At 48.4% G+C, this 19937-nt stretch overlaps 1 protein-coding gene across 10 annotated transcripts in view; it reads left to right on the forward strand.

Moving 5' to 3' along the window:
• Positions 1–2449: 2449 nt before the first annotated feature.
• STAU2 (staufen double-stranded RNA binding protein 2) overlaps positions 2450–19937 on the forward strand; it is a 33318-nt gene continuing 15830 nt past the window's right edge. For 5 of the 10 annotated variants that reach the window (XM_078600464.1, XM_078600460.1, XM_078600463.1 and 2 more), the window contains exons 1-11: positions 2464–2569; positions 8771–8954; positions 10075–10205; positions 12454–12613; positions 13856–14009; positions 14298–14411; positions 15133–15304; positions 16788–16898; positions 17978–18193; positions 18755–18895; positions 19245–19376. In XM_078600464.1, the coding sequence (XP_078456590.1) occupies positions 8777–8954; positions 10075–10205; positions 12454–12613; positions 13856–14009; positions 14298–14411; positions 15133–15304; positions 16788–16898; positions 17978–18193; positions 18755–18895; positions 19245–19376 (1509 nt within the window). In that variant the 5' untranslated portion in view covers positions 2464–2569; positions 8771–8776. Of the gene's footprint in view, positions 2570–8770; positions 8955–10074; positions 10206–12453; positions 12614–13855; positions 14010–14297; positions 14412–15132; positions 15305–16787; positions 16899–17977; positions 18194–18754; positions 18896–19244; positions 19377–19937 lie in introns of all 10 variants that reach the window. The other 5 variants (XM_078600469.1, XM_078600468.1, XM_078600466.1 and 2 more) reach the window with 4 other exon arrangements.

Here is a 19937-nt window from a genome sequence, read left to right on the forward strand (position 1 = left end):
GAAAGTTTACTGGAAGTGCTGTGATATGTGTGAGTAGTGCAGACACAATTTACTCTTATCGTTTTTGCAACTCTAGCCTGGAAAGAGAAACGTAAGGTGCACATTTTGCATTCACATTTTGACTAATCGGATGACACATCTTAATGAGTTTCTTAATTGTTTGCAATGTCAACATTGGTGTGATTTTTTTCAATACATTAGCGATGAGATTTGTGGGCAATACATGAAACTGGCCAAAGATCTCCAGGGTTAAATACGATCATTTGAATGCAGATCAAGCATGATGTGTATAAGCCATTCACTAACATTGAAAGCATACATTAAGTAAGTCTTAACATGTCTCATTAATTATGTGCTTGACCTTGATATGTTGAAAGGGCTGCCTGTAAATCGACATTGGCGCTGTGGTGGAGTGATGCTAATCTCCCTCACCTGGTATGAAGGAGGTTGTGGGTTCGATCTCGACACTGACGCCTGTACATTTGGAGTTTGCATGTTCACCCCGTGGTCGTGTGGATTTCCCTCCGGGTACTCAGGTTTTTCCCTCCACATTCAGAATAATGCTTTCAGAGTATTTGGCTGCTATAAATGTCCACATTATAAGCCACTTTGAGCTTTCATTTGTGGCCAGTTCACTTCTGAAACACATTCCTGCGGAGGGAGCTGGTAGGAACGTTGGGTTGCTCGGTCAATGGCCAGGGTCAACGGCGGCGTGGTGTATTCCGCAAATATGCCCGACTGTGAGGGCGGGCACAAGCCGGCGTGAGTAGGTTAAACGTTGAGTTTTATAAGGGCACCACTGGGTGACCAGCCCCTCCCCACCCAGCCCCTCCCCACCCACCCTCCCCTCTCCACCCAGCCCCACCCCTCCCATTTTTGGATGCACGACGGACGGACGGACGGACGGACGGACACAATAATCCCCTGTGGGCTGGTGTAACCAGGAGGTTCCTACCAGTCAAAAAGCTATATAGCTCAGTGGGCCTTGCCTGGTAAAATAAAAAGTCAATAAGGCCGGTGCACAATTTACCTTGTTTGCCGTAGCCCTTTATTTAAAGTCTGACACTACTGTCCCAGCATGGATGTGATAGTAAAACAGCCTTAGTTTGAACTAATAACTCCCAAACTCGAAACCTTACCTCGAAATCCTGATCTCGAGCCAAAAACGCCCAACCCTGAGTACTAGCCCTCAGTCCTAATCCTAAATATAAACGACAGAAGTGACATAACTTCATATTTCATTAACCCTATCAGGTAAATGAAACCCAAAGAAGGCATTCTTTTGGATGGAAATCTGTATATTGATACAAACAAAAATTCGGGGACAGTTTACTCTCTTATTTAAAGCAAATAACACGTTTTACCTGTGGCACACTACAGAAAGGGGAGTAGAGTCAAGGATATTCAATAAGAAAACGTATTTGGAAAGGAATGCCAGGATAGAACTCTTTCAAGACACACCAATAGTGTACTGCTCAAGACGTGCAGCAGCAAAAAAAGGGGGACCACCGTGCATAAAGGAGAGATGGAGGAAAAAGGAATGACCAGGCCAAGATATCGGGGATGATGAATGAAAGGGGGGAGAGAACAGAGAGAGAAAATGAGCACTCAAAATTGAGCTGCATTGAGCGTCGTCTGTTTTGACAGGGGGCGGGCAGAGAGGAGGGATTGAAAGTGGGTGTGGCCACACAAGTCACGTGGTTTACGAGAGGCTTGAGCTTCATTTAAATGCTTAAATATAGATGAGTGGGGGTCTTATTAAAGGTAGATCTGGTTGACAAAAAAACAGTACAGCAAATGGAATGCACAGTTTAAAAGATCCTGCAAAATCAATAAAAAAAATGAAATACAACTTAGTAAATGTGTAAAGTGGGATTTAGATTTGATGTATTTTCAACCGAAGGCTTTAGTTGTGTCTGTGCAGCCTTGAAACACTGTACCACAAACACGACGCTGCATGTCATGTGCAGCACTTTAAAGAGTGTTTGCACACAAAAATCTCGGCAATGCACGTGCACTTTTGATATTTGTAAAAGCTCATCGAGTTTGTATAATAAATGTTTGCTCATAATGTTCCAGCTACAAGTCCCACTTAAATATATCATGTTAAGCTTCACACTCGTAATGACATGTATTCGGGAATACCTTGCACTTTGCAATAAACACGAACTCAACCAAGTCTATTGTAATGCAAACTTCTGTAGTGATGGCACTAATACTTTAGCACAGAGTTAAGCGGATCATACCATTACCACACGGGGTGGGGGGGGTTATTATACAGCATGCAACAGCGTAGTCAGATTCTTACACTTTAAATCATAATACCACTCCGACATCACTTACAACACCGGATGTAATTAATATAACCTTCGCTCTGACCGCGTAAGAAAATGTAAGCGTTGACGGGCTAGCAATGTGAGTTTATTGGTTGGCCCAAGACGCCCCCATCGGTGAGTGGTACACGCTGGGCCCGCACTTCTCTTTAGTGTTTGCCATTGTGCGTCGCGTTCCGCGCTCAGTTCACGCAGCTTGACGCCGCTTTACTGGCGCTTCGCGACCACGACGAGTGGTGAGTATGCACCTCGGCGTCGGGGCAGTGCCCCGCTCAATTTGGGACGCGTGGCTGCTTTGCGTTTCGCTGCAATCTGCACGCTTTTCCCGAATTTAAAGAGACAAAAAACGGCGAGGACGGCAAATGGCCGACACCCCCCCCTCAACCCCTGCGTCGCCTGACGGCGCTGCCGGATTTCCCTCGCTCACCCCAGCGGCCGCTCAGGCTGCTCCGCCTGACTAGGCCCGAGCCGGTTCGGGGGCGCCCTGGGGGTGAGGTGGGGGCAGGGTGAGGTAGGGGGGAGGTGAGGGGCGGGAGTGGGGGGGTTGGCGGGGGGGTGAGTGGTGGGACAAACAGGGGGCTTGCGTTTAAGTAGTAGTTAGGGTATGAGGATGTATGGAGATGTGGATTTGGGGGGTCTGGGAGGGAGCAGGGGGTTGATTGAGCACTTAATGTGTGGGGGGTGTTGTCTGGGTGAGGAGGTCTTAGATGGGTTGTTCTGGTGAGGATGGGTTGTCAGGGTGAGGATGTCTTTGATGGGTTGTCAGGGTGAGGATGTCTGAGATGGGTTGTTCTGGTGAGGATGTCTGAGATGGATTGTCTGGGTGAGGAGGTCTGAGATGGGTTGCCTGGGTGAGGATGTGTGAGATGGGTTGTCTGGGTGAGGATGTGTGAGATGGGTTGTCTGGGTGAGGATGTCTTAGTTGGGTTGTCTGGGTGATGATGCCTGAGATGGGTTGTCAGGGTGAGGATGTGTGAGATGGGTTGTCTGGGTGAGGATGTCTGAGATGGGTTGTCAGGGTGAGGATGTGTGAGATGGGTTGTCTGGGTGAGGATGTCTTAGTTGGGTTGTCTGGGTGATGATGCCTGAGATGGGTTGTCTGGGTGAGGATGTCTTTGATGGGTTGTCAGGGTGAGGATGTCTTGAGATGGGTTCTGGTGAGGATGTCTGAGATGGGTTGTCAGGGTGAGGATGTCTGAGATGGGTTGTTCTGGTGAGGATGTGTGAGATGGGTTGTCTGGGTGAGGATGTCTTAGTTGGGTTGTCTGGGTGAGGATGTCTGAGATGGGTTGTCTGGGTGAGGATGTGTGAGATGGGTTGTCTGGGTGAGGATGTGTGAGATGGGTTGTCTGGGTGAGGATGTGTGAGATGGGTTGTCTGGGTGAGGATGTGTGAGATGGGTTGTCTGGGTGAGAATGTGTGAGATGGGTTGTCTGGGTGAGGATGTCTGAGATGGGTTGTCTGGGTGAGGATGTGTGAGATGGGTTGTCTGGGTGAGGATGCCTGAGATGGGTTGTCTGGGTGAGGATGTGTGAGATGGGTTGTTCTGGGCGAGGAGATCTGAGTTGGGTTGTCTGGGTGAGGAGGTCTGAGATGGGTTGTCAGGGTGAGGATGTCTGAGATGGGTTGTCAGGGTGAGGATGTGTGAGATGGGTTGTCTGGGTGAGAATGTCTTAGATGGGTTGTCTGGGTGAGGATGTGTGAGATGAGTTGTCTGGGTGAGGATGCCTGAGATGGGTTGTCTGGGTGAGGATGTGTGAGATGGGTTGTCAGGGTGAGGATGTGTGAGATGGGTTGTCAGGGTGACGATGTGTGAGATGGGTTGTCTGGGTGAGGATGTGTGAGGTGGGTTGTCAGGGTGAGGATGTGTGAGATGGGTTGTCTGGGTGAGGATGTCTGAGATGGGTTGTCTGGGTGAGGATGCCTGAGATGGGTTGTCAGGGTGAGGATGTCTTTGTCATTGCTCTGGGTGAGGTGTGGACAGAGAGGGGTCTTGAGTGAGGGGTTCACGGGGGGGGGGGGGGGTCTGTGTGACATGCTGGGTTAATGAAGAGCGTCTGAGGGATTCCTGAAAGGTTCTTGGCATCGAGGTCGCTGAAACAACGATTAAAAGTGGTTAGGTAAGGGATCTGCTGCTCATGGTTTGTACTGGGAGGTGGAGGAGAATGGATTTGGGGGGGGGGGTATTCTGATGGGTGTGTAAATGGGGTATCTTCAAGAAGATGGGGGTAACAGAGGAGGGTTAAATGGGGCCTCGACATGAGTCTGGCATCAGATGGGGCTAAGTAGGACATTGCAGTGATATGGTTTAGGAATCTCGAGGGCTCTGGCAGGGATATTGTGGGTGATGGAGTTGTTGGGGTGGTTGATGTTCGGAGTTGGATCTGTCTGTGAAGTCTGATGGGATGAAGCTGCAATTTGGAGTGGAAATTGGCAGAATCTTTCTAACATGTAATTCAAATGTGTAATTTATAGACATTTGTAATTGCAATCTAATTAACGTACCACAAAGTAATTGGTAACATGTGTCTACATTACATTACTCCCAATTGTTGGTAATTTGAATGTATTTGGCAACCGATCGGGTCTTACCAGGGTACATGGTGAGAGGGCTTCATAGGGGCAGTGGGGATTGGTTCTCTGCTGTCTGGAGCGGTGCAGGGAAGATGATGATGATGGAGTCGGTGGGAGCATGAACGTGATTCATTGTTGTGGGAGAGGTAGGTGCTGTTGTGATATGGATGTGGCTGATGGGGTCGATGTGTATTGAAGCAGTTGCTGTACAATGTAGGCTTCTACTTAGTTTCGTGAGCAGTTGTGGGGACAGTTTTGCTAGGATTGCCACAATTCGGTGGGGGGGACGTGGATGGGTTGCTGTGGGAGTTTGAGGGAAAAGAGGGTCTCTGAGGCCATCATCCGCTCGCTAACATTGGCACAGGGAGGATGACATCACCCACTTGTGAATGAACGGGCCCATCTCTCTCTCTCGTTGTCTGTGTAGTTCATTATATCTCCACCGTCATTTTGCTCGCCGGTTTGCAGCCTCGCAGTGGCATGATTTAGACCATCAGGCACAATTATTTCACATTAATATCGCAGCGTGTCAATGTTACCGGTCTCCCTTAAAAAAAAACGAGATGCGGTCTTTGCACAAATGGTTCCCTTGCATGATTTCTAATTAAGCATCTGAACACCACGTACAGTGTTCACGTTACAGTCCTTGGATGATATTAATAACAGGGCAGTACAGTATTGTGTGATTCGTGCACATTGTTGAGCGGCGAAATCGCCTTGTGTGCAGGCGGTAGGTGGATTAGTGCATTGCAGGATTGTAAGAAATGGCAACAGCTTTAGGAAGGCATCTAGTAGTGGATCGTTCATGGCTGGTGATATTGTTAATGTGTCCATAACAGTATTCAATGACGTAAAAGGTTTTTGAGCATTTTATGAGTGAGGAAGCTTACAATGATTACATGATTTCAGTATACAGTATTTCTTAATGTCAGTGTGGTCTATGAGTGGGGTTAAATTCAGGTGATGAATCCTCTTCAACTTGAGCCCATTTAGCTATATGCCACATCCAGACCTCACCTCTCGCACTACTTGCGATATCCCTCCACGCACAGCCACTTGTTGGTGCGCGTCGTGAGGAGGTCGTGGTGAGCCTTGCGGCCTAGTTCACTTTCTCTCATTCCCACCTACAATGAAGTGAGAGACAACGGCTCAAACAAGCATCTGCCACAGCACAAGTTTACTACGTCTTTTGTGGAAGTGTTCTTTTTTTATAGGACTACTTAAATAAACTGGGGGAAAAAATCGCATGACATTATTATTACACGCCAACAAAACTCAGGTATTGAGGCACTGGTACATTTTCAGAATGGACACTGCCAGCATTAGAGCAAAACTTAATCATGTTTTCAGGAAGTGGTAATGCATTTTCAAACATTTGAACTGAACTTTTAGTTGTTGCAAAACAATCCAGTATTGCAGGTACATGCCTAAAAAAGTGTTAAACTGTAGCCTTTGTCGATCTACTTTTGGATGAAGACTCCCCAAGTTGTGGCCATCCCTCATGGTTCTTTCTGCAATGCTGCAATCCATCTCCTGCGAATGAATGGATCTCATCTCTCCACCTGCACATCGGTCGTTTTCTCAGTAATGGAACAACAGTTATTTGGTTTATTTTCAGTGTTCATATTACATGAAAGAGAAATGTAATTGCCTGCTTGTGCTCAAATATGAATACTGTATATGCTTATCTCCTGAGCCACTGATGGAAATTGCAAGTTCATTTTTCATAAATGACCAACGACTGTTGATTTTACGATGCTTCTCTGATGTGTCTTCAGAGGCCCTTCACACCGCTCCCACAGGACAGTGCGTGTTGCATAGAGCCTGGTTTGCTTTGTGCCTGGAACTACGACGTGCACTTACTGACATGAGATCCACAACTGGAATCTGCGCAGCCACATTGAGATTAAGCCAGGCTTTTATGTTTTAGTGAGTTAGATTGACTCAAATATAAGTGTCTGGTTTTTCACTGAATTTAGCCCAACCCCATCTCTGCAGAATATTTTTTTAATCTAGACACTTTATACAGTATGTGAAAAGAACAGTCAGGACATGTCATGTGAATGGATGGTGGCCAGTGATTGAGACTCGCAAAGGAGTAGCAGTCAGATGGGGTGACACACTTGAAATGTTGTCCTTCACAAAGATTGCGCAATGAAACAATCTAATGTACAGATTCTAGGTGGGTTGCTAACATCGCAAGATTTTGGAAAGAGGGTCATGAAACTTGGTGGCTTGAGGAGGCCTTCATCCTGCTTTGCATGAACCATGTCCAATGGTGCTGGAAGCATGGCCATTTCGTCATGGTGAGAGAGCTGCTGAATCTAATAGCCCTCTGATCTTTTGAAGCCAGACCCAATGAACTAGATCTGTTGCATCAACTTCCGAGGTCCAATTTCGATTTAAAGCTTTCGTGACTGCAGGGATTCATCTTCTTGGTTCTTTCGGTAAAGTCACGTAGAAGGGAAATAATAAAATAATAAAAATTTAACTAAATAATTCTCGCGACGTTTCGGCCACAACGCAAGCAGCCGTCCTCAGGTGAAGAATAGGTCTGTCGGAAAGACAGTGTCTGCATTTCAAAGACAGTGTCTGCATTTCAAAGACAGTGTCTGAAATGCAGACACTGTCTTTCCGACAGACCTATTCTTCATAATCAACGTTTTTGGGTTTAGATCGCGTTATTTATTCTTATTCTTCACCTGAGGACGGCTGCTTGCGTTGTGGCCGAAACGTCATGAGAATTATTTTATTATGTTTTATTTTAATTATTTTATTATTTCCCTTCTACGTGACTTTACCGAAAGAACCAAGAAGATGAATCCCGAGGTCCATTTCAAGATGTGATGACGACGATGTTTTGGGTGTGCCAACTGTAGAAATTCCAGTAAAAACGTCCGTTCTGAGTGCTTGCAAAAGCTTACGTGTTAAGCTTACACTACCATTGCACAATTTACATAAAAGTGATGATTGATTTTTCTGTTAACTCTTGCACTGTGGGAGAGGAAAGGCCAGCAGGAAGCAAACTGGGCTGAAGGTGTTGAACACACAGCGGTGCCATCGCTGGGCAATGGTGGTGCCAGAGCACTCCCCCATAAGTGCCCCTTCCAAGACAAACAATTCATGAATCAGTGCCTGCTCTGTAGCTGTTCATGAACTGTTGAAGACGAGTGTCGTCTCTAAAAAGTTACAGTTACTGTAAGAAAAAAACATTTGCTCAAATAATCGGAGGGTGGTGCTCATCTTATTGCAGACCAGAGTCAGTTGCTTAAATTTACACAATGCTATGGTGGAGGTAAGTTCGTCCATCGGACGACAACTGTTGACTTTCCACAATGACACTCGTTTTATAAACCCCAGAGGGATGAATTGCTCAGGCAACCTTCCACTTGCAATGTACACCAGACTCTGAAATCTCTTCACACACTGAGCCACATGCTCAGTTCTGTAAGCCCAACACATAATTTAGATGTTCACTTCGTTTGTCATGCTCAGTTCTGTAAGCCCAACACATAATTTAGATGTTCACTTCGTTTGTCTTCCTGGCTATGTTAGTGTTTTAAAAACGCACAGAAAACATTGACAAAACAAACAGCCTACGTTAACCCATGCCTATGGAAATTTGATCTAAAACCAACTTTTAAAAAAATGTCCCTCCATTTACAACATCCACCTTCTGACTGAAGGAAAGTGAAGAGGAGGGGAGCCATCCAGGGGCAGAATCCACAGAGCCTCACCGCTCACAGAGTGGGGACATGGACCTAGGCCCTGATGCAGAACCTGGGCCAATCCTGGGTAAGCAGAGTCCTAATTCTCTCCCTTCACCCCCATGTCTTCTCCTCTGCCGTTGGCACCCTCTGCAGCAGAGGATGGCGCAGGTCTCGGTCGCGGCCCCGGCTCTGTCTGTGGGTGCCCCCCTCCCCTCTGTGGCCGGTGACGCGTGCGGCCTGGAGCCCACAAGCCCACTGCTGGCCCCGCCGGCCGGTCAGTGCCCCGTCACAGCCACTACCAACGCCATCGGCACCATCATTGACGGCATGTCCTCTGGTGAGGTTCCAACGTGTGTGTGTGTGATGTCGTTTTCTCAGAAATGGGACTTGTTCAATAAGTTGTTCAATTTATTTAACCTCGCTCTGTTAGGAAGTAGGGCAATTTCCAAAAACGTCACCTGTTATATAATTTTCCTTTTTGTGGCAAAGCTATTGACGTATGTGTTGAGTTTCTGTCATGTGTGCTTGCACACCACTGCCAATTCAGTCTTACAAATATATGTTGCTTACTTGTGAAATCTGGACTCTGTGCCGCACGAGGCATTTAAGCTTTGGTGGTGGAGTCGTTGACCCACTGTGCCACAAACTCAGTAACCTGCTTTCAATTCCATTCCACAGCTAACATCGTTGGCAAGCGGTATCATAACTGGTCCTGGGCCTCTTCCTCGCTAAACTCGGCCTTAAATTAATTTCAAAACTGGGTAAACAAAGGTGGCTCTTCTCAGTCCCGTCTACACTGTCCCCTTCTGTACTCTGCTGGCCTTAATATTTGCTTATTACCAACACCTGCTCCAGTAGTCTAAATACTTTGTGCTGAAACTTGGTGTTTGTAGTGTGCTAGTACGTCATGGTGGCCAAGTGGTATTTGTACATTGCACTATTAACCTGTATTTCGGGGCTTGATTTTTATCCACGTGTACTGCTTTTTGCAATCGGCCTAGAATTGGTCACACCAGCGCTTTATAGTTTGGTCATGATGGCAAAATAAGGGGCATTATCTTTGTCTTCTTTATATATATCTGTATTTTTGAGTATCTGTTGTCTTTGTGGATATTTTCTTTGTGTGTGTGTATATGTACGTGTTTCGAACCCGGCAAACCGAGTTCATTTCCTGCTCACGGCCAACACCAGTGATGATGATCTGAACCGGTCCTGGGCCTCCTCTAGGTCGACTCAGCCTCAAATGAGTACTTAGTGCGATGTGTTAAACATGTTGCCACTAGGGAGACAAAAGTGGCCAGGTGTAGTGCTGGCCACCCACCACCTCGTTTGCGTGCCAGCCTTCATAGGTGCTCGCTAACAGCACTTGCCCCAACAATCTTGTCAAGGCTATAGGGGGGGGGGGGAAATCTTTTTCTTTGTGTTTGTGTACATAATACTGTGCGTGTCTGCCACAGTATCTCTGGAGGAAAACATGGCAAACCCCAAAGAGAAGACCCCAATGTGTCTGGTGAATGAGCTGGCCCGCTACAACAAGCTGCAGGCCCAGTACAAGCTGGTGCGGGAGGAGGGGCCCGCACATGCCAAGGTGCGTCGCCCGGTCACTGTAGGCCGTCAGTGTTTCACGCAGTGGTGTGATGCAGGGCCATTGCCTGAGGCATTAGCAGTTATTTAATTTGTTCGTAATTAATGTTTGGGTGAGGCCAGGTACTGATCTAGCCGATGGAGCCAAACATATGAAATTGTGACGTATACCAAGAGTTTTAAGCGTACCATTTACGTAGGCTACCGTTACATGCAGGCACGTGGAACAAACAAAGCATACGGAGCAATTCTAGATTTGAAGCTTTCGTGACTGCAAGGATTCATACTCTTTGGTTTTTTCGGTAAAGTCACGCAGGTAAAAAATAATAAAATAAAATAAATGAAAACAACTAAATTCAATCACGACGTTTCGGAGGCAACACAAGCGTCCGTCTTCAGGTGGAACCGTTACAGCCAAAGTCGCTGTAGTAAGTGAAGAGAGCTAATCGAGAAAATAGAGAGCATACGGAGCAAGTGAGAAACAATTCCAAACGAGACAACAATTATAACAAAAATTAAACAATTATTGGAATAAAATGCAACCCCGGTTTATGACAATTCATCAAATCAATGTGGGGGGTAAACCATCACACCCTAACCCTTTTAACAAAACAAGCTGTCATACTAGTTAATTAAGGAAGACTCAATTCCGTTCTCCATGCAAGACACCCGTTATAAATGTTATGATATGCAGCGTAACATTTTCTAACATGACACAGTGTTGAATTATTTAATTGCTAGTCCATTCCCAATTCGATGCAGATCTGGCAGTTGGTGTTGGTAAATTCTGTGCTGAATTTTGTGGCGATCGCTTTAAGGGTTTTCTAGTTTTCGTAAAAACTAAATGATCTTGTATGGGCGGACGAACAAAATGTTTCCCAGGCGTTTCTATGGGTAGCCCATTGTCTTCCTTAAAGAAGAGATGTTTTAATCGTGGCATGACCCCAAATAATGACTCACTGAACCATGGAAGCATATGTTTTGACGTCCTTAATACGCATAACATTTCGATGAAATTCACAATTCAGGGTCGCGATTCGATTTCATAATACATTCTACGGTTTAGCGTTGTGCTGCATGTATAATCTAGTGGCTGTAGAGTTTGCATAAAATAATACTATATCGCATAAGGATTTGTACAGCCCTTTCGTCAATCCACTGCTGGATGGGATCCTACCCACGCCATGCAGGTTTTGGGGGTTATTTGACCATACTTCACCATGCTGGACAGTGCGGGTTGGTGAAAGCTGGGAGCAGCGACATGATAGCATAGACGTACGGTATAACTATGTATTTTACTGCACTACCATCTGATGCGCACAACACAGTGCCCCACAAAGTATACCAATGTCCAGGCGATCCCCGCACCTACGATCTAATTGGTTCCAGGACGATGGCAGTCGTAAGTCGGGGGTCACCTGTATAACGATTGTTTCTAACATGCACAATTTGACGCGTGCATTATACATTCAATTTATGCGTGACGGTTGATTGTACAATGCACAATAGGAATTTATAATAATCAATGAACCAATACATCAGTCATCGTCATCATCAGTAGCCATGATCAATACACAGCTGGATTAAGGCCTCCCCAAGCCGTCCATCATTGCCCTTTGAAGTAACAATCTGCCTATTTTTCGATTTAAAGCTTTCGTGTTAAGGCGCTCTTCCACCTCCAACCCAGTTTTTATATAAGCTCCTAGCTTGGTAGTGTCTCATTCTTCACCTGAGGGCGGCTGCTTGCGTTGTAGCCGAAACGTCGTGAGAATTATTTCATTCTATTATGTTTTATTTTTATTATTGTATTACTTCCCTTCTACGTGACTTTACCGAAAGAACCAAGAATCTGCCTATTACCTGTACAGAAGCAGATTCTATTGTTGTACCTCCCCATTGGACATACATGTACTCCGACCATCATTCCTTGTACGTGCCTAATGCAACGTCACATGCCAAATTATTAGTATTAGGTGATGGCAGTAATGATGTGTGCTACCAATGCACGGTGTGTGTGTGTCAGCATGTGTTCTGCCAGTCTTCTCAGTCAATCCATGGCACCTGGGTCTGTTCCGTGACCTCCTCCTGCCAGCGGGCCTTCGACACTTCACGTGGCCTCAAAGTGCACCTAGCATGGCACAAGCGCCGTGGTGACGTCACCGCCACTTAACGGTGAACCGCAGTGGTCGTTGTTGTTGCATGTGTTTTGAGTCGTGCCTTGTTCCCCCGCTTGCCACCATGCTCGCGCCCAGTTGTTCACGGTCGAGCTGGCGCTGGGGGAGCAGACATGGGAGGCCGAAGGCAGCAGCATCAAGAAGGCGCAACACTCGGCTGCCACGCGTGCCCTCGCCGAGACGGCGCTGCCCCGGCCGCCCGCTCGCCCACCCAAGCACAACCTTGGCACCAACCCAGGTGCGGCTCGGGCCACTCGTGTATAGGGACACCGAGACAAAGATGATCCCCCGTGTAGCCCGTAACAGACTGTTGGGGCAAGTGCAGTTAGCGAGCAGCACCTATGAAGGCCGGCATGGGACACGAGGGGGCGGGTAGCCAGCAGCATGCTAAGCTGCAGTTTGTCTCCCCAGTGGTGATGTTTATACACCACACCTGCTCCTCGTTTGAAGCTGAGTTGACCTAGGGGAGGTCTAGAACTGGTGCAGATATTCGCCACTGATGTTAGCCGTGAAAGGGAATCGAACTCGGGCCGCCGGGTGCATAGCCCAGTGCACATTGTGCTAACTTCTATACTACCGCCAGAGGTCACAAACGGGTTTTGATTCCTTACCCGTATCCGGCCGCACCAGGGTCGCAAACGGGTACCCGTACCCGTAGCCGGGTATCGGGTAGGGTACGGGCATCGGGTACCCGATTGCGACCTCTGACTACCGCTGGTCATGCGCACACACACTTGGGCACGTATGCACATGCATTTGCATACACACACATGGTAGTAATTACATGCTGTAAATACAGAAACACTGGTGCATACACACCATGATGTGTCCACATGCCACTACAGATGCTGGCTTTCATTTTCCACTCGTATTGTCACTCCTGTGTTGAGCATTGTGCCTGTGATCATATCACCCGCAATGCGCCCGATCTCACTAGATCTCAGAAGCTCAGTAGACTTGAGCCTGGACTAGAACTTCGATGGGTGATTACCTTGCACAAAACAGGTGTCGTAGGTTGTTACGGGGCTATGTAGGCAGCAGAGGGCAGTGCAGCAAAATTAATGTTTGTACTGTACTATGCTTCTAACATCTATGCTTCCCCCTATACCAAACTGCATTCACCAACACGGTGAAGTATGGTCACATGACCCCCACCTGCGCAGCATGGGGAGGCTCTCATTCTGCAGTGGATTGATAATAAATGATGAACATGTATACAGTGTTGTACAGTATTCACTCATGTAACTTGTACCTTCCATTAATCTCCATTCCTCTTCCTCTTGACTCGCATTGTCTGCACGGACTGTGCTATCATTCGAGTAAATGGATAACCACCCATAGCACGGGTATCAGACACATGATGCACCCACGTGGCTTCTGGAGGCAAGAGGCCACAGCGATGGGTGGCACAGCCGGTTAGTCCGACGTTGGTTCGGAGCATCTGTGGGACATGGCGCAGTGTGTGGTGACATGGCCGCAGTTTTTATGCTGCCCGCAGGGAGCATCACACCCACCGTGGAGCTCAATGGGATGGCCATGAAGCTGGGCCTGCCCGTGTTCTACCGACACTTTGACCCGCCGCCCATGCCCGGATATCGGCCAAACTACAACTACCGCGGCATGCCGCACCAGAGGTCGTGATCTGCAAGCATGCGTGCACGCACGTGCGCGTTCACTCACAGAATTCACTTGCGCATTATACCACTTGTATATAGGCATACACACGTGCACTTTGACACGCACACATTTTTATCTTACTGAGTCACAAGACTATCAGCAAGGTCCTACCGAGTTTTCGCAGTACGGGGGGGGGGGGGGTACTGTTGCTGCTGTGTTTAATCCCAATTGAGTAATTTGCAGATATTTTTTCAGCATTGGGATGTTTGTCCAATGCCAGTTACATTGTATGTTTTTTTTTTTAGCTATGGGAGGAAACCTGAGGACCCGGAGGAAACCCATGCAGAACAGGGGGAGAACATACAAACTCCACACAGAAAGGCGCCCGAGCCGGAAATCGAATCCATGCCCTTCCTTCTGTGAGACACAAATGTTGCCACTGTGCCACCCTGCCGCCTAAATTTAGTGCACACATCCACACCACTCGCACATGCAAGCTCACGTGCATGGAAACACATAATCACACCCGCGCATTGCTCACACACAGCAATGTGTACACGTGCGCACACACACATCGGACATGCTCATGCAAATGTACTTGGCTCACATGCAGACGCATAAGTGCACATTCATTTTCTTTTACACATACGTGTACGCTTACTTGGTGTTGTGTGCACACATACTCATGAGCTCATGCACAACACATAAACCACACATCCATGCATACACATCGTCACGGTCTCGCACACATATGTACACACATGCACAGTTCATGTACACGCTTACACAAACATGCGTTGTGTGCAAAGCCAGTCGTCAAGACAGATGTTTGGGTGACATCTCAAGAAGTTTCTGCCTCTCATCTCTCATTTCCCCAACCTGTAAAGCCTCGGTCATTATTGCCACACTCCCCTGGATCCAATAGTGTAGCTATTGAGTGTGCAGGTGGTACAACTGCACTGGGGCAGACCCATGGACCAGAGCGGCCGATGTGCCAGGTTATGAAGGGGGAGGGGGGGGAGGGAAAGTATTCACGGTGCCTCATTGCATTTCTTACACCGGGACACATTCCAACCACGCTGTGTCACTGGATCCCTGTTGCATTGTGACCCCATTTGTTTGGCGATTCTGGCCGGGCAGGTACCACCACCCCCCGATGCCACGCGCCTTCCTGGTGGAGCTGCAGGTGGGCGAGCGCAAGTTCACGGGGGAGGGCCGTACGCGGCAGGCCGCGCGCCACAACGCTGCCAGCAACGCGCTCAAGGACCTTCAAAGCGACCCGCTGCCTCCCAAGCCTGCGCCCGACACACAGGTTATGCTCTGCTGCACCACCAACGGCTTGGACGGAGCCGGCTTCCTTTCATGACAAAGCAGGCGACAGCTCGTTGAGACCCGTCGTCGCCCTTACAAGTGAGGCCGAGGGTGAAAAAAAAGCTGCTTGCCGCTCTGCACATTTCCACGCCGGTTGTTGACGAATCGGGGGTTGTGTAATGTGGCGGTGACATGGCCCGCGTTAGAACGTCCGTCGCTCGTTGCTGAGGTTTGCGGTTCAAAGCCTGCAGGTCACCCTGGCTGTTACTACGGGTGTATCAACCTTACAAAATACACCCTCTGCTTCATTGTCAACGTTAAAGATCCTCTGATCCCATTGTAAAAGAGTAGGCCATAGCAACATCACTCCCCACGAGCACACTATATCGACCTGTGAAATATAGCAATTTCGCGATCATCCTGCACTTTAAGAATGTCCCAAATACCGAATTTATTAAGTGACTATGAATTATGGTTTCGCACGCTGGATTTGTAATCAAGGCATCTCTGGTTTGATCTCCGTGCATGCCAGTTGAAACGACGGTGCACTTTTTGTTTTAATCCCCCTATGTCCACCCAGCAGTATTATAAATGGATGCGCCAGAGTTAGTTTGTTAGCAGGGCATGTATGCTGGAGTAAAGTGTGGATACGCCCATCTCTTCCAAGACGTCTGCTGGCTATCATCTGGAGGGGCTCTCTTGAGCTGCCTCTAGTTGAAGCCCTTCTGCCAATCGTGGCATGAGAAATAAATGATAGGGCTGCACTGATTCCTTTGACTAATCAGTGGTTGCCAAGGAGCACTTTTATTTGATTGTACTGTTTCTTTGAGAAGAAATGGTCCGCTGAATTTGGGATGTGTCTTTGTATGTGCATTCGTGTAACTGTGTGTGTGTCTATACATGATGAGTATCTGGTGCGGTGTGTTAAACATCACTGGGGAGAGAAAGGCGGTGGGCGTGGTGCTGGCTACCCACCCCCTCGTATACATTACCGGCCTCAATAGGTGCTCGCTGACAGAACTTGCCCCATATTATGTCAAGGCTTTACGGGGGATCTTTGTCTTTGTTTGTCTATACGTGTGTGCGTATATAACTGTGTATATATGTGCATGTGTGTGTGTGTACATATGTACACACACACACACGCAGTGCACTGCGCTACAAATGCAACAGCCTGAGTTTAATTTTCGGCTACATACGACATCAGTGCTGATTTCTCTTAAACTGCTCCTGGGTTTAAGAGAAATCACTGCTAGTGCAGTGTGTACCTGGTGCAGTGTGTAAACATCTGCACTTGGCAGACACAGGTCTTTAAGCATGGTGCTGGCCACACCACCCCCTTGTGCACCACAGCGGCATTCATATAAGCGCTGGCTAACAGAACCTACCCCAGCATGTGTATGCTACCCGGGGGATCTTTGTCTTTGCGTACCTATGTTACTTATGTAACGGTGTGTGCATGTGCGTGTGGCTCACGGTTATAGGAGAATGGGAACGAGGATGAGGACGAGGAGAACGACCACGACGCCAACAAGTCTGAGATCAGCCAGGTGTTTGAGATCGCGCTCAAGAGGAACTTGCCCGTCAACTTCGAGGTGACAGGTTTGGCGCGACGCCTCTCCCGAGATGACAAGGCCCTCATCACCGACTGGTGCCAACACCAGGAGGCAGGCGGATCGGTGCCAGGTTTAGCAAACAGCTCCATAGTGGCAGGTATCGAAGACCGTTAAATGTTTTCGCCGACAGTTGCATTGTTTAGCAGATAGTTGCCCTGTTCCCCGTGGTCCTGAGCACCATTTGGTTCCTGACTTGCTGCAGGAACTGTCCGTTAGGCTACTGCCACTTCCTGTCACGTGACCCCTTCCCAGAATTCCTTAGTTCATTGTATTTACAGGACCCAGCAGCCACATTCTTACGTAACTCCTACAAAAGGCCAACAAACTACACTGAAGTAAATGTAGATAAGCAGACATTCCGTCTGTCTTCACATACAAATCAAATGTTTGTGAGTCCATCTGCTTACTAGTCTGGGAAGCCAATAGGCTGATGGGACTGAATAAATATTTTAATATATACGAACGGACACTCGTTCTGTGTATCCAAATATGAATAAAACAAGATCTTTATGATACGTGGAGAAGGATCTAGTGTAATTTCAATATTTTTTTTATCACACAATGCTGCACAACAACGCTCGGTGAGTTTGTTTACTTCGAAGGCATTGGGAAGCAGTTGTCGGGCAGCAGGTGGGGACAGCGTCTGACCGGTGACGGAGGAGTAGACGCCGGCTTGGTTGGTGTGCCCAGCGTTGGCGTCTTCACGACGCCACCGTTGGGGTACTACGGTAGCGAGACGTTAAATACCTCGCCTGGTATGCAGGAGGTTGTGGGTTTGATCACGACACTAATGCCTGTATATTTGGAGTTTGCATGTTCTCCACGTGGTCGCGTAGATTTTTCTACGGGTCCTTTGTTTTTTCCCTCCACAATTAGAAACATGCGTTTAGAGTATTTGGCTGTTATACATTTCCACATGATAAGCCTCTACATTGGGCAATCAGGTCCCTTTTGTACAAGAGCTATATAGTTCAGTGGGCCTCACCTGGTAAAATAAAAATATATAGTTAGAGTCCCTGCGAGTCCCTGAGCCATCGCGCTGCGTGCGCCCTGTGCAGGTGGTGCGGGAGAGCGGCCCCCCGCACATGAAGAGCTTTGTGACGAGGCTCTCGGTGGGGCAGTTCTCCGCCGAGGAGGAAGGCAAGAGCAAGAAGCTGTCCAAGAAGAAGGCGGCCGCTATCGTGCTGGCCGAGCTGTTCAAGCTGCCGCCCCTGCCCGTCGTGGAAAAACCGCGGCCCACGCTCTTCAAGAAGAAACCCAAGTCGATCGTGAAGGTGAGGCCTCGGCCCCGTGGCGGTGCGGTGCGGAGGATGGTGGTGGGCGCCTGGGTCTTGGCGCATGCGCCCACGTTGGTTGTGGGCCACACGTGCGCACACGGCACAGGTGTCATGCGATTTCTTACGATGTCTTGTCCCGTCTTCTACACTCCCAATCTCTTCTGTCCCTCTCTGTGCTTCCCTCGCCCTGCACCCAATCACGATGTCGTTCCTTTTCCCCTTCTTGCTCCCCTTCACTGGAACAAACTCCCACTGCACATGAAACGATCACCTTCATTCAGCTGCTTCCGCTCCTCCCTTAATGCAACGCCATGTGTCTTCTTCCTAGCCCATCCTGCTGATTACTACCTGCCCCCGCCTACCTGCTACGACTAGCCCTACCCCAACCCATCCTTAAGCTCCTCCACCATTCTGCACCACCACTTTTAATAATCCCACTTTTTATCACAACCACTTTCATAACATGTACCATTTTTATCATCGCTGTGCAGCTCCTTGTATTAAGGTGCTATATACATTTAGATAAGATGTCTCTCACCTACCTGTGTGGCTATGCAGGTGAGCCCAGAGTACAGCCAGGGCATGAATCCCATCAGCCGGCTCGCACAGATCCAGCAGGCGAAGAAGGAGCGTGAGCCCGACTACACAGTCGTCTCGGAGCGCAGCCTGGCGCTGCGTCGACGCGAGTTCATCATGCAGGCACGGGCACGGGCACATATGCAGTTGCATGCGTGGGCAAATGCCCAAGCAGTACTTGTGACCTACTTTCAATTCCTGGCCAAGTCATACAATAAAAATTGCAATTGGCATCCAAGCCTGCACTGAGCCACCTCAAGATTGACTATGCCTAAAATGACTGCTCACTGCATGGCGAGTGTGGTCATCATCATCATCAACACCGGCAGCGGGGCATGCGTAGTGCTATCCCCACCGGTTCCCTCGCGCGCCACGCCAGCCTTAACGGGTGCTCGCTAGTGGCCTGTGTCCTAGCGGCGGTTGTCTGCGAGGCTGAAGGAAGTGCCGTGCCTTTGTGCTGTGCTGTGTACAGGTGAAGGTGGGCGATGACTGTGCGTCGGGCACTGGTCCCAGCAAGAAGATCGCCAAGCGCAACGCGGCGGAGACGCTGCTGCTGCAGCTGGGCTACAAGCCCTCTCTGCCGGCCGCCTCGCCCGATGAAAAGGTGGCTCTGAGGCTGGGCTGTCTGTCGCCCGGTTTTTGACAACGGCTTCATCGTTGCCGTTTGAAATATGTGTATAAATTGGTAAACAGGTTTTCTATTGATTGATTTTCCTCTACAACTTTGATATTCCAGCGTCAAAGGAAATGCAACGTTTCAGTGGATAATGTTATGGCCTCTGACTAAATGGCCTAGAATGCAGATCTTTGAAGTTAATCAGGGGTGAGCCTGGATAATACTTGGATGGGTGATGACCAAACATAAAACAGGTCCAGGCAATCCACGGTTTACGCACTTTCGTGGTACACCATTTTGGAATAACTCGCGCTTTAAATTTAGACCTTTTATTGATATACGCGAGGTACTTTTCGGAATAACGTCATCCCGCAAGGCGTCGTACGCCACCCTAGCCTGGCACCGCGACCCAGTGTCGTTGGCAGCAGCTAGTGCGGTACGATAACTCGCGTGCTATTCAAGTACAGCATCTCGCCGCAAGTACACGGGCGCCCTTCACTTTGTCTGCACAACGCAACTCCGGCGTAGTTACAACGTGGAGGGGACTAA

This window comes from Lampetra planeri, chromosome 14 (assembly GCF_965212315.1).
Source record: "Lampetra planeri chromosome 14, kcLamPlan1.2.h2, whole genome shotgun sequence".
Classification (NCBI taxonomy): Eukaryota; Metazoa; Chordata; class Hyperoartia; order Petromyzontiformes; family Petromyzontidae; genus Lampetra; species Lampetra planeri.